The following is a 14,864-nucleotide window of genomic DNA, read 5'->3' on the forward strand; positions in this document are numbered from 1 at the left end:
AGATAGATAGATAGATAGATAGATAGATAGATAGATAGATAGATAGATAGATAGAGATACAGATAGACTCAGAGATACATAGATATATAGATATAGACAGAGACATAGATAGATAGATAGATAGATAGATAGATATAGACAGAGACACAGATAGATAGATAGATAGATAGATAGATAGATAGATAGATAGATAGATAGATAGAGATAGATAGATACAGACAGATAGACTCAGAGATACATAGATATATAGATATAGACAGAGACATAGATAGATAGATAGATAGATAGATAGATAGATAGATAGATAGATAGATAGATAGATAGATAGATAGTTAATATATAGACAGATAATAGATGAGATAGATGAGAGAGGTAGCTTCTTCAGTTCTGTTCTTGAAAGCGTTTCGCTCCTCATCCAAGAAGCGTCTTCAGTTCCGATTTCTTCAGTCCTTCAGTCAGAACAAAAGAAGCTTCTTGGGTGAGAAGCGAAAGTCCGGCTGCCTTTTGACAAAAAAAACCATTTTGGGGTTCTTTCTCAGCAGGTCCTTTTGATGGGGGACCCCATTATCTTAAGTCCTTTGCCGTGAAGACCCGGGGGGGGGGGAGAGAGAGACAAAACAGAGAGATGGAAAAATAGACCAACCTCCGTCTATTATGGAAGACAGAAAAGAAAGAACACACAATGCTCTTAAAAATAGCTTATGAGCTTGCCTGGTGGAGGGGAGAGGGGAAAAAAAAACCCACAGGAAACACCTCATCCTGACCCATAAATTACACTAATTAGGGAACAAAGTGGCCAGCCGTATTTCACAGCACGCTGCGAAACAGGGATTGTTCTTAACACACACACACAGAGAGAGAGACAAACACAGGGTACCTGCTTGAAAAGCTGCAGCTGGATGGCATTCTGCAGGAATTGCCGCATGGTGGCTGACCGGTGGGAGATGAATATTTCTTCGCAGAAGGTGATGGGCTCGGCCTGGAGATAGGAAAATGGGGGGAGAGGGGTGTGTGTGAACGGACAACTTGCCCAGCGCCCTGGAGGGAGGACGGCGGATGGTGGAAACCTGGGTCCACCATCCAGATGAGCATCTACGGAGATTCTCCATCCTCCAGGTCGTGTTTGTCCCAAAGGTGCTTTTTTCAAGAGGCCACTGGACTTTCTTGTTTTTCTTTGAAGATGTTTCTCTTCTCATCCAAGAAGCTTCTTCAACTCTGATGGTGGAGAATGGAAGGATTTATACTCCTTGCAGACCGCTGGTCATTTGCATCCCTTTAGAGAGTCGTTGAGTCCACCTGGAGGTTTATCTGTGTCTTCAGGGTCTTGTCCACATTCTGGACAGAGTGGACCGCTGGTTTGAAAGAAGGGTCAAAGAGGCCACCTAGGTCAAAACTGAACAGCCCTCTCTCAACAGAGGGGGAGGGACACGACACTATCTAACTCCAGTCTACCACACCGTCCTTTCGACCGGATCCAAGAAGGCTCCCCACCCATTTGCACCACTCAGGTGATCCTAAGGACACAGGTGGCCTCAACGACTCTCTAAAAGAAGGCAAATGTTTGTCCACATTTTGGACAAAGAGGGATCAAAGAGGCCATCTAGGTCAAAACTGAACAGCCCTCTCTCAATAGAGGGGGAGGGATACGAGATCATCTATCTCCACTCTACAACACGGTCCTTTCAGCAGTTCCAAGAAGGCTCCACATCCATTTGCACCACTCAGGTGACTTTGAGTACACAGGTAAGCCTCCACGTGGCCTCAATGACCCTCTAAAATAAGGCAAATGACCAGCGGTCTGCAAGGAGTATAAATCCTTCCCTTTCCCACCATTCAGTCAGAGCTGAAGAAGCTTCTGGGATGAGAAGTGAAACGTCTTCAAGGAAAAACAAAATCCAGTTGCCTTTTGAAGAACTGAAGAAGTTTCTTGGATGGGAAGTGAAACATCTTCAAAGGAAAAACAAGGAAGTCCAGTTGCCTCCTGAAAAAGCACCTTTGGGACATCCCAGTCACCATGCTGGGGAGCCAACCTCCCCCACTGAAGGCCACAGGAATCCCACTTGAAGACCCCCACTCTTACCAGTTGGAAGAAGTGGGGTTGGTGGGCATTTGTGGAGGAGACCTTCCACTTATACCCAGAGTATGTTTTTCCTTCATGGGCATGCTCCAGGGTGAAAGAAAGCCAGCAAGTAAATGAGCCTCAGTTTGAGGATGGCCCATCTCCTTGGGGACAGCCAGGGGTTCCCCAAAACCATGCCCTGGCACCCTTCAATCAAAGTCGACCAACCTTGCAAAACGGCCCATGTTCCTGAAACATGAATTTCTCCTTTTTGCCTGCAACAACTGCAATGCCCAACTGGGTGATCACCACTTTCTCTGTTCGGCGTGAGGATCCCACCCACAGAGAAACCCCCTCTAAAGCAAGTATAGGGGGTACCTGGCTCAATGGTAGCAACTGTGAGAGGGACCTTGGCGTCCTAGTGGACAATCCCTTAAATAGGAGCCAGCCGTGTGCTGCAGCTGCCAAAAAAGCCAACACAGTGCTGGGCTGCATTAACAGAGGGATAGAATCAAGATCACGTGAAGTGTTAATACCACTTTACAAGGCCTTGCTAAGGCCACACTTGGAATCCTGCATCCAGTTTTGGTCTCCACGATGTAAAAAAGATGCTGAGACTCTAGAAAGAGTACAGAGAAGAGCAACAAAGATGATTAGGGGACTGGAGGCTAAAACATACAAGGAATGGCTGCTGGAATTGGGTCTGTCTAGTTTAATGAAGAGAAGGACAAGGGGGGGAGACATGATAACAGTGTTCCAATATCTCAGGGGCTGCCCCAAAGAAGAGGGAGTCAAGCTATTCTCCAAAGCGCCTGAAGGCAGGACAAGAAGCAACAGATGGAAACTAACCAAGGAGAGAAGCAGCCTAGAATTAAGGAGAAACTTCCTGACAGTTAGAACAATTAACCAGTGGAACAACCTCCCTCCAGAAGCAGTGAATGCTCCAACACTGGAGGTTTTTAAGAAGAGACTGGATAGCCATTTGTCCGAAATGGTGTAGGGTTTCCTGCCTGAGCAGGGGGTTGGACTAGATGACCTCCAAGGTCCCTTCCAACTTTCTTCTTCTTCTTCTTCTTCTTCTTCTTCTTCTTCTTCTTCTTCTTCTTCTTCTTCTTCTTCTTCTTCTTCTTCTTCTTCTTCTTCTTCTTCTTCTTCTTCTTCTTCTTCTTCTTCTTCTTCTTCTTCTTCTTCTCCTTCTCCTTCTCCTTCTCCTTCTCCTTCTCCTTCTCCTTCTCCTTCTCCTTCTCCTTCTCCTGTCTATTTCCCCCCAAATTCAGGAACTCCCCATTGCTAATTGTTTTCCTTCTGCTCTCCAAAGCAGGGCCAAAACCCCCAACCCCCCAAAAAACCTCCAGAGGAATCCTGCTGTGTCTTCCAGATCTCAGTCCCCACCCCACCTCGCCCCGTCTGCAAATTCTGCAGAGCCTGTGGTCCCCGCGAGAGGGAGAGGGGGGTCTTTCCTGCAAGGGGGGGCTAATCCTCTGTGCAAGCACGTGACCGCTGCCATCCACGCTTGCGGCTTCCTTTCACACCTCCGTCACGGGGAAGAGCCACCCCGATGCCTTTCATCCCCACAGGAGGGGGAAAAAGAGAGGAGAAGTGACCGTCTAATTAGATCACGTGGGCCCCGGGAAGCATCTGGCAACAGAACAGGGCAGTTTACACAGCTTGAGTTGTCGTGGAGACAAGCACATGACCAGCTCAGCACCACAACTCCGGGGCAGTGGTCCAAGCGCACTCTTCACACGCTCTGACAGAGAGCAGATGGGCGACGAGTCGGGAGGCCAGGAAGACACCAGAGGAAGCCTCCCAACTCTGGCAAACCTACGTGGGTACCCCCATCCTTTCCATCCTGGATTTATAGACACACACACACACGCCGAATGTCATCCTGCCAACAACACCGAGGGCTCCCTTTCCTAGCAGACCAGCACCTGGCACACTGCAAGACCTGGTCTGGTTCTCCAACCCTTGTAGAGTCAGTGTGTTGTGTTGAGTATGCCTTGGAATAGCTGCTCTGCTGGCTACACCTCCCCGGTGCCAAGTTTGTTGAGCAAACACGGGCAAAAAAACACGCACCAGTCTCACACACGTGCCCAGAACTCGGCATTTTTGGGAGGACAAGTTGGAAGAGTCTCCGTTTTCATGGTCCCTCCAGGCAAAGGTTGAGATTTTTTTTCCCTACTCCTGTCTTGTCCTCTGCAAAGGGGACCCAGAAAATTGGGAGGCAGAACCCCTAGAATTTGTTGTTGTTAGTTGCGAAGTCATGTCCGACCCATCGCGACCCCACGGACAACGTTCCTCCAGGTCTTCCTGTCCTCTACCATCTTCTGGAGTCCATTGAAGCTCACGCCTGCTGCTTCAGAGACTCCATCCAGCCACTTCATTCTCTGTCGTCCCCTTCTTCTCTTGCCCTCCATCTTTCCCAGCATTAGGCCCTTCTCCAGTGAGTCCTTCCTTCTCCTTAGGTGGCCAAAGTACCTGAGTTTCAACTTCAGGATCTGGCCTTCTAAAGAGCAGTCGGGGTTGATCTCCTCTAGGACTGACCGGTTGGATCGCCTTGCAGTCCAGGGGACTCGCCAGAGTCTTCTCCAGCACCATAGTTCAAAGGCCTCCATTCTTTGGCGCTCAGCCTTCCTTATGGTCCAACTTTCACAGCCATCCATTGCAACTGGGAAAACCGTGGCCTTGACTGTACGCACTTTTGTTGGCAGGTTAAGATGGCAACCTTATCACACGCAGGTGGACTCGTGACGGAGCGTGTGGTTTTCTCTTCTGGTGCAGAAGAGTTCAGCTCTCTTTGCCTTGCACGACCGGAAAAGAATTTGATCCAGCTGTCTCATTTTGCCCCAGTCAGGATCTTCTCTTTCATATCATGGCCAACCAGCTGAATTGCAACGAATGAAAAAGAAGAGTAGACACTTGCCCTGAAATTCCCAGGAGGAACACCACCTGGTGATGCAACAAGGTTCAGTTCAGATCCTTTAATCCAGGCTTCGCTCTACCTTACAAGCTCTCTTCAAAAGCATCCTGAGGAATTATTAGTACCGCTTTAAAGAAGCCTTAGTGAGGCCACACCTGGAATACTGCAGCCAATTCTGGTCACCATACTACAAACAAGATGTTGAGATTTTGGAAAAAGTGCAGAGAAGAGCAACTAAGATGATCCAAGGCCTGGAGACTAAAACATACGAAGAACGGCTGCAGGACTTGGGTTTGGCCAGTCTAGAGAAAAGAAGAAATAGGGGAGACATGATAGCAGCCTTCCAGTATTTGAGGGGCTGCCACAAGGAAGAGGGGGTCAAATTATTCTCCAAAGCACCAGAGGGAAGGACAAGAAGCAATGGATGGAAACTCATCAAGGAGAGAAGCAACCTAGAATTAAGGAGAAACTTCCTGACAGTGAGGACAATTAACCAGTGGAACAGCCTGCCTCCAGAAATCGTGGGCGCTCCATCACTGGAGATTTTTAAGAAGAGGCTAGACAATCACTTGTCTGAAATGGTATAGGTTCTCCTGCTTGAGCAGGGGGCTGGACTAGAAGATCTCCAAGGTCCCTTCCAGCTCTATTCTATTCTATTCTATTCTATTCTATTCTATTCTATTCTATTCTATTCTATTCTATTCTATTCTATCGTATAAGCAACCTGGAATTAAGGAGAAACTTCCTAACAGTGAGGACAATTAACCAGTGGAACAGCTTGCCACCAGAGATTGTGGGTGCTCCATCACTGGAGGTTTTTAGGAGACTGGACAGCCACTTGTCTGAAATGGTATAGGTTCTCCTGACTGAGCAGGGGGCTGGACTAGAAGACCTCCAAAGGTCCCTTCCAACTCTATTCTATTCTAATTTTAAGAGTTAAGAGTCTCGAAACAGCCACTGCTGACAGCCACAATTCGGGTTAAACTCTCTTGCTATCTTCACCTGACCGAGAGTCAGATAAGCTCCATAATTAAGGGGGCTCAGCCTACCTACATCTACCTGGGAGAGGCATCTCTGCCTGCTATTCCGGGGAGAACGCCCCTCTCCGCGGAGAGCAGCAGACTCATTAATGAGGCTAATTAGGTGTAAAGGGGGAAGGGCTTGGCATCAGCTGCAGCTTATCGCAGCTCATCATTAATCTCTGTAATCCTGATTCCCAAACAGCCGCTGATCGGGGCTCCTCCGTGACTGGCTGGCTGGCGTGGCCGAGAAGCTTTGCAAGCTATAACACCTGTCTACCTGGCCATGCACCTACGGGGAAGCTTAACCCCAGAGCTTCCGGGCACAAGATGATCAGAAGCAGGATTGTGCAACGGTTGCTAAGTCTTAAGGGGAAGAGTGGGGGAAGAATCAACGATCTCAGCATGATATGGGAAGGTAGCCGTGGGGATCCTACATAAATGCACCACTCCAGAGGAAGAACCGGGTGGGAAGGTGGATTTGAAGCAACTGGCCCCCTCAATGGGAAATTAAATCTTGGCCTCCTGCTTTTTGGTCAGTCAATCAATCAATCAATCAATCAATCAATCAGAATAGAGCTGGAAAGGGCCCTGGAGGTCTTCTAGTCCAGCCCCCTGCTGAAGCAGGAGAACCTATGCCATTTCAGACAAGTGGCTGTCTAGTCTTTTCTTGAAAACCTCCAGTGATGGAGCACCCACAATCTCTGGTGGCAAGCTGTTCCAGTGATTAATTGTCCTCACTGTTAGGAAGTTTCTCCTTAATTCCAGGTTTATTCTATTCTATTCTATTCTATTCTATTCTATTCTATTCTATTCTATTCTATTCTATTCTATTCTATTCTACTCTACTCTACTCTACTCTACTCTATCATTATTCTATTCTATTCTATCATTACTCTATTCTATCATTATTCTATTCTATTCTATTCTATTCTACTCTTATCACTATTCTATTCTATTCTATTCTATTCTATTCTATTCTATTCTATTCTACTCTACCATTATTCTATTCTATCATTACTCTATTCTATCATTATTCTATTCTATTCTATTCTATTCTATTCTATTCTATTCTATTCTATTCTATTCTATTCTATTCTATTCTACTCTTATCATTATTCTATTCTATTCTACTCTTATCATTATTCTATTCTATTCTATTCTATTCTCTATCCGTTATTCTATTCTATTCTATTCTATTCTATTCTATTCTATTCTATTCTATTCTATTCTATTCTACTCTACCATTATTCTATTCTATCATTACTCTATTCTATCATTATTCTATTCTATTCTATTCTATTCTATTCTATTCTATTCTATTCTATTCTATTCTATTCTATTCTATTCTATTCTATTCTATTCTATTCTATTCTATTCTATTCTAATTTCCTTTTTATCTATCTCCTCTAATCTAAAACCAATTATTACTCTTTCCTGGGTCCTGCCATACTGCCAAGGGGGAGGGGGGACATGGAAAGGGGTTTTATTACTTTCACTTCCTCCATTCACTACAAAGTAACTTCGTGGAGCCAGTTTGATGTTATCTTTCATGGGTTTAACACCTAGAGAATGGCCGGCCTGAGTCGACCGGAAGGAACGTGAAGGGGAGTTTGCTTAGGGACATTTTAAAACATCGATGTATACGGGAACCCCTCGGATCCTGTCTATCATGCCCGCTATCAGTTTCTTTTAATAAAAGTTCCTGTTGGAAGAGACCGTTTCCAAGAGTTCTGCTTTCTTAAGGTGTGGATTGAAGTGGTTCCTTACACCTATCCTATTCTATTTGTTATTGTTGGTGGTGATGATGATGATGACAACCCAGAAACTCTTCTTTAAGTCAAGACAGATCAAATTTATTATTATTATGTATTCCAGGTGTGGTCTAACCTTAGTAAGGCCACACCTGGAATGCTGCACCCAGTTTTTTTTTTATAACAAATGTTATTGGTTTTTTAACTTTTACAACAGACTGCTCAAGACACACCGTGGTGGTTAGGTGATCAATCATCCAAAAACAAAAGCTGCACCCAGTTTTGATCCCCACACTGCAAAAAAGGTGTTGAGACTTTGGAGAAAGTGCAGAGAAGAGCAACTATGATGATCCAAGGCCTGGAGACTAAAACATACGAAGAACGGCTGCAGGATTTGGGAATGGCCAGTCTAGAGAAAAGAAGGACTAGGGGGTGACATGATAGCAGGATTCCAGTATTTGAGGGGCTGCCACAAAGAGGAGGGGGTCAATTTATTTTCCAAAGCACCTGAAGGCCAGACAAGAAGCAATGGATGGAAACTACTCAAGGAGAGAAGCAACCTGGAATTAAGAAGAAACTTCCTAACAGTGAAGACAATTAACCAGTGGAACAGCCTGCCACCAGAAATCGTGGGTGCTTCATCACTGGAGGTTTTTAAGAAAAGACTGGACAGCCACTTGTCTGAAATTGCATGGAGTCTCCTGCTTGAGCAGGGGGCTGGACTAGAAGACCTCCAAGGTCCCTTCTCACTCTTTTTCTATTCTATTCTAATTTTCTTGGCAACAATCCGGAACTGACTTGCTTTCTTTCCTCTTTGGCACAGTTTCTCAATTTTCTACTCTAATTAACGCTCTTAGAATTTGGGGTACGTTCTCCAAAAGGATTGACCACATCTAAGTCTGTTTAGCTTTGCCAGGTCAGTCAAGATCATCCAAAGGGGCTCAACTGGATGGTGTTTTGGTAGCTTCTCCACCCCACTGACAACTTCATTTATTCGTCACTCACAGGGTTTTCAAGCCGGAAGCGTCCACACAATCCACGCTACACAGGAAACACCTCAAGCCGCGTGGACTTCAGACCACCGAAAGCAGCCAGCTTCGGTAAACAGAGAGCAAATTTCAACTTTTCCCTTTGTTTTCAAGGAAAGAAGAGAGTAATTGGTGACCACAAGGACAGAGCCAGCCTTCCCCTTTCCCTTCTCACACCTCTGCACAAAGCTACGAAAATAGTTACAGCGCTGCAGGGAGGTGAACCTCGTTAACACTTATGCAAGAATCCAGGCGACACGGGGCGTTCGTCTAATTCAGCTCCATGGAGACCAGAAGAGTTGATGGCCAAACTCGGTTCTGTGCTTAATCCTCTAAAAAAGAACGGGGTGCCCGAGTGCTGGTACCTTGTCCGGGCGGAAGCCTCAAGCCATCAGAGATGCCTGCTTGATGGAATACACAATACTTGTAGCTCAGGTTTATAGATTTCGGCTGTGGTTTGTTCTCCAAGCTTGTTTCAATATAATTCCTGAACGTTTCGTTACCAAAGGGCATTGAATCAAGACCACGCGAAGTGTTAGTACCGCTTTATAAAGCCCTAGTGAGGCCACGCCTGGAATACTGCAGCCAGTTTTGGTCACCATATCACAAAAAAGAGGTTGAGAGTTTGGAAAAAAAAACCAGAGAAGAGCAGCTAAGATGATTCAAGGCCTGGAGACTAAAACATATGAAGAACGGCTGTGGGACTTGGGTTTGGCTAGTCTAAAGAAAAGGAGAAACAGGGGAGACATGATAGCAGTATTCCAGTATGTGAGGGGCTGCCACAAAGAGGAGGGGCTCAATTTATTTTCCAAAGCATCTGAAAGCCAGACAAGACATAACGGATGAAAACTAATCAAGGAGGGAAGCGCCCTGGAATTAAGGAGAAACTTCCTGACAGTGAGGACAATCAACCAGGGGAACAGCTTGCCACCAGAAATCATGGGTGCTTCATCACTGGAGGTTTTTAAGAAGAGATTGGACAGCCATTTGTCTGAAATGGTATAGGATCTCCTGCTTGAGCAGGGGGTTGGACTAGAAGACCTCCAAGGTCCCTTCTAGCTCTGATTTTGATCTTCTCTATTCAGAACAGCTTAACCAATAATGCTGAAGCTGAGCGCTGGTGGACTTATGAAGAATAGAATAGAATAGAATAGAATAGAATAGAATAGAATAGAATAGAATAGAATAGAATAGAGAATATAAGAAAATAAAATAGAATATGAAATAGAATAGAAGATAATAGAATTAAGGAATAGAATAGAATTAAGGAATAGAATAGAATATGGAATGGAATGGAATGGAATATAATATAATAGAATAGAATAGAATAGAATAGAATAGAATAGAATAGAATAGAATAGAATAGAATAGAATAGAATAGAAGCTGGAAGGGACCTTGGAGCTCTTCTAGTCCAGCCCCTGCTCAAGCAGAAGAAGCTATACCATCTCAGACAGGTGATTGTCCAGTCTCTTTTTAAAAACTTCCAGCGATGGAGCACCCATGATTTCTGGAGGCAATCTATTCCACTGGTTGATTGTCCTCACTGTCAGGAAGTTTCTACTTAATTCCAGGTTGCTTCTCTCTTTGATCAGTTTCCAATCATTGTTTCCCGTCCTTCCCTCTGGTGCTCTGGTGAACAACCTGACCCCCTCTTCTTTGTGGCAGCCCCTCAGATACTGGAATACTGCTATCATGTCTCCCCTCTTTCTTCTTTTCTTTAGACTGGCCAAACCCAAGTCCCACAGCCATTCTTCGTATGTTTTAGTCTCCAGGCCTTGGATCACCTTAGTTGCTCTTCTCTGAACTTTTCCCAGACTCTCAACATCTTTTTTGTGATATGGTGACCAAAATTGGCTGCAGTATTGCAGGTGTGGTCTTACTAGGGCTTTATAAAGCGGTACTAGTACGTGATCTTGATTCTGTGCCTCTGTTTATACAGCCCAGGATTGTATTAGGTTTTTTTTGGCTGCTGCCGCACACAGCTGGCTCATAGTCGAGTGATTGTCCACCAGGACTCCAAGGTCCCTCTCACAGTTACTGCCTCCAAGCCAGGTCCGGCCCAATCTGTATTTGTGCCTTTGGTTTTTCCTGCCTAAGTGTAAGACTTTGCTAATAGGATCTGTCCTACCAGTAGATATCTGGTTTTTTTTTTAAAACAGAATCTTCTTGCTCTCCCTTGCTTTGTACAGCTGAAGCTCATGTCAGAAACCACACTGTTTTCCAAGCTGAAGTGTAGGATTTTTGGAGCCAAAGGGATTAAGGATTAAGGCCAACCCATTTCTTTAGAAAGAATGAGGGATTTGAGTTAAGGAAGTCACGTCCACAGTTCAGGGAAGAGAATTTATAACTGTCCACTTTATGGAAGGGCTGAAGAATGGAGTGGGGGTCCCTAGGGCCCAGCCCCACAGGCGGCGTGAGGTGCGTTTTTGTCCACACTAGGCTTGCAAACGTAAAGCACTGAGCCATTCTTGAGTGCTTCTGGTGTTCTTCTCTGCCGCATCTCAGCGGTAACGATGCCAAAATGTTGTCGCCATCTGACAAGGAAGCTTCAAGGATGCTGTGTATGTCAGCTTATGTTCCTTATGTTGTTTGCAGGAAACAAACCCTCTTGAAACCACATCCATGATTTATGCATAGTTTTTTTAGACTTGTCATCTCAAGAGTACAAGATTTCCTTTTCCAAACTTTTTTTTTTGGCACCCCTTTCCTTCCTTCCTTCCTTCCTTCATTTGACTGGGGTTTTTCACACATCAACTCTTCTAGTGAAGAATCCTTGCTCCGAACCATCAGTGGAAGGATCATCTCCTTTCCGTATGAATATATATATATATATATTTTCCCCAACTAACAGGACCATTTTAATACACAATCCGCAAAGCTGATCACCAGGTTTAAAGCAGAGAAACAAACACACACACAAACACACACACAAGTGTCAGGGATGTGCACAAAGTAGACCAGGGGAAGCCTCTCCGATGCGCTAATTGTCTTGCAAATAACAATAACAACAACAACAGCGACGATGATGATAATAATAGGGAGCGAAGACAGAAACGGAGTATCCAATTATCATAAAAAAAGCATTTACTCCATAATGCACCTTCGGGTGACTTCCAGGAATTCCAGCGCCCACTGCAATTTGAAGGAGCTCTCCAGTCGCCATCGGCATAAATCTCCCGGTGGGCTGCACACGACAGGAGCTGATTTAAAAGTAGCGAGCCAGCAGCGCAAGTCCCAATTTGCAAAATGCATATTTCGGTGTGTGTGTCCCCCCCCCCCGCAAAAATTCCGTCTGCCAGTTCGTTGGGGAAGGGAAAGCCATTCAATTAGCGTTTCTCCACCCACCACCTTCTCCGCTAGATGAACGGGCTTCTTTGAAGGAGCACGATTCAAGCTAATCTGTCAATGGGGGGAGATTTCCCACCAGCGCGAGACCTCCGGAGTGGAAGATGTGTCCTCTGTCGCTAGGGAGTTTGGCGCATCCTTCTCACCACCTCTGTGTGTGATAGGCTGACAATTACGGCACAACCGGCGGAGTCCCAACTGGAGCTGAAGTTGGGAGAAAGGAGTTCTGTGGGGCCTGTTTCATAAGCCTTAACCAGGTAACAGAATTAAAAGAGTTGGAAGGGACCTTGGAGATCCTCTAGTCCAGTGTTTCTCAACCTTGACAATTTTAAGGCATGTGGACTTCAACTCCCAGAATTCCACAGCCAGCATTGCTGGCTGTGGAATTCTGGGAGTTGAAGTCCACATGCCTTAAAATTGTCAAGGTTGTGAAACACTGCTCAAGTCCAGTGATGGTGAACCTTTTAGAGACCGAGTGCCTAAACTGCAACCCAAAACCCACTTATGCATCGTCGGGTGCCGGGTGAGTGTGGCCCATTGGGTGGGCGTGGCTGCGGTGGTAACAGCAGACTGGGAGGGACTAAAAAGTTCAATCAATCAATTCCAACTTTGTAAGATCTTTTTTTTTCCCCGCGAGAAGTTGAAATTGACTGATTGATTGAACCTTTTTTTTTTTGCACACGGCGGCGGAGGCCTAAAGCAAAAAGGTTTTATAAAACCCAGCTGAAGGCCTAGGACTGGAGCGACGGCGCGCGTGCCCACAGAGAAGGCTCTGAGTGCCACCTCTGGCACCCGTGCCATAGGTTCGCCATCACTGCTCTAGTCCTACTCCTGCTCAAGAAGGAAATCCTATACCACGGGAGGTGCTTGGTGCTCTCTGAGCGTGCCTGTTTTCTTGTGGATGTTTCATTTCTCTAACTAGGTAACATCATCAGTGCTAGAGGAGGAAGGAGGAGGAGGAGGAGGAGGAGGAGGAGCAAGCTCAGAGAGCACCAAGGACCCCTCATTTCAACCCTGAGCTCCAAATATTCTCCTTTATTGGTATTTTTAAAGGCGTTCTTGATTCCAGAATAACAGAGATGGAAGGGATCCTGGAGGTCTTCTAGTCCAACCCCCTGCTCAGGCAGGAAAACCTATACCATGTCAGACAAAGTCTTCTTAAAAACNGGAGGAGGAGCAAGCTCAGAGAGCACCAAGGACCCCTCATTTCAACCCTGAGCTCCAAATATTCTCCTTTATTGGTATTTTTAAAGGCGTTCTTGATTCCAGAATAACAGAGATGGAAGGGATCCTGGAGGTCTTCTAGTCCAACCCCCTGCTCAGGCAGGAAAACCTATACCATGTCAGACAAAGTCTTCTTAAAAACCTCCAGTGATGGAGCACCCACAACTTCTGGTGGCAAGCTGTTCCACTGATTAATTGCTCTCACTGCCAGGAAGTTTCTCCTTAATTCCAGGTTGCTTCTCTCCTTGATTAGTTTCCATCCGTTGCTTCTTATCCAGCCTTCAGGTTGCTTTGGAGAACAGGTTGACCCCCCCCCTTTTCTTTGTGGCAGCCCCTCAAATATTGGAAGACTGCTATCGTGCCGCCCCTGGTCCTTCTTTTCATTAAACACAACATGCCCAATTCCTGCAAGCATATATTTTAGCGTCGGGTCCTTTAAATCCTGTCCCCTCCAGTCTGTTGGTACTCCTTGAAGGCCCACATATATATAGCTAGCTGCTTGCGTCAGTTTGTTCAAGAGCCCCCCAAAGCTGAAGGAACATTTTCAAAAGAATAACATCTCCTCTGAAAGCTCAGAGGAGAAGACATGCTTTCGTGTCTGCCGAGGGAAGGAGAAAGTCGTGAAGAAGGAAACGTGAGCTAAAGAGTTGAGGCCACCAATGAACGGAGTCTAACCGTGGTTGGTGGTCAAGATATTTGAAAGAAGTGACTGCAAAAAAAAAATGGAGATTTTTCCCCCCTTAGAGGATGACAAATCACCAAGATAGTCTTCCAAAACCTTTATCTCTTCCACCCCGTTGTAAGCCAGTATATAAATATATATTTTTTTCTTGCCGACGTTTTTCTTTTTTAGCTCACTAAGAGGCAGAAAGCTGTAGTAGTTTGAAAAACAGCCCCCACCCAACTCAGAGGAGGAAGCAGGGCTGAGTTGTTGGGCCGATTTGTGCCCCGGTTAATCTTTTGCTGAACAGCTACTCAAGGATTCAGAAGCTGCACCTGGAGAACGGACAATTGACCCACTTGAAGTGCAGCTATGGGGGGAGCCGAAAACAAACACCCAGTAACACCCCTTATGGGGTTCTAGCAAATCAGCAATTAAGTCCTTAAAGGAACAAGCCCGAAGCGCAGAGAGAAGTGGAAAGGGGCAGCTGACCAGGCCCGTCCCGAGAGCTGCCTTCATTCAACCGGAGGAGATTTTTCCACTGGAAGGAAAGAAAGCACCAAAAACAGTCAGGGAACCGACCGTGTAGACCTCAGCTGCTCCCTGCCTTGATTCTGCCTTCTTCCAGTGAAGTAGGAAGAATCACACTAGGGGAAAAAAGTAGAAGGAAGGCTGCTAAGATTGTGGGTGATAGAATAATGGCCGAGAGGAGGGGGGGGGAGAAGGAAGAGAAGATAAAGAAAGCAGAAGAAGACAGATGTGGGGAAGGAAGAGGAGGAGGAGGAGGAGGAGAGGAGGGAAGAAGGAGGGGAGAAGGAAGAGGGGCAGGAGGAGGAAGAGGAGGAGGGGG

At 45.8% G+C, this 14,864-nt stretch overlaps 1 protein-coding gene across 1 annotated transcript in view; it reads right to left on the reverse strand.

The window, feature by feature from the left end:
* DENND1A (DENN domain containing 1A) overlaps positions 1-14,864 on the reverse strand; it is a gene marked incomplete at its 5' end in the record, with an annotated part of 125,991 nt that overhangs the window by 42,922 nt on the left and 68,205 nt on the right. The window contains one exon of the mRNA XM_029286196.1: positions 878-979. Within this exon, the coding sequence (XP_029142029.1) occupies positions 878-979 (102 nt within the window). The remainder of the gene's footprint in view (positions 1-877; positions 980-14,864) is intronic.

This window comes from Protobothrops mucrosquamatus, unplaced genomic scaffold, assembly GCF_001527695.2.
Source record: "Protobothrops mucrosquamatus isolate PMUCROS unplaced genomic scaffold, P.Mucros_1.0 scaffold3078, whole genome shotgun sequence".
NCBI lineage: Eukaryota > Metazoa > Chordata > Lepidosauria > Squamata > Viperidae > Protobothrops > Protobothrops mucrosquamatus.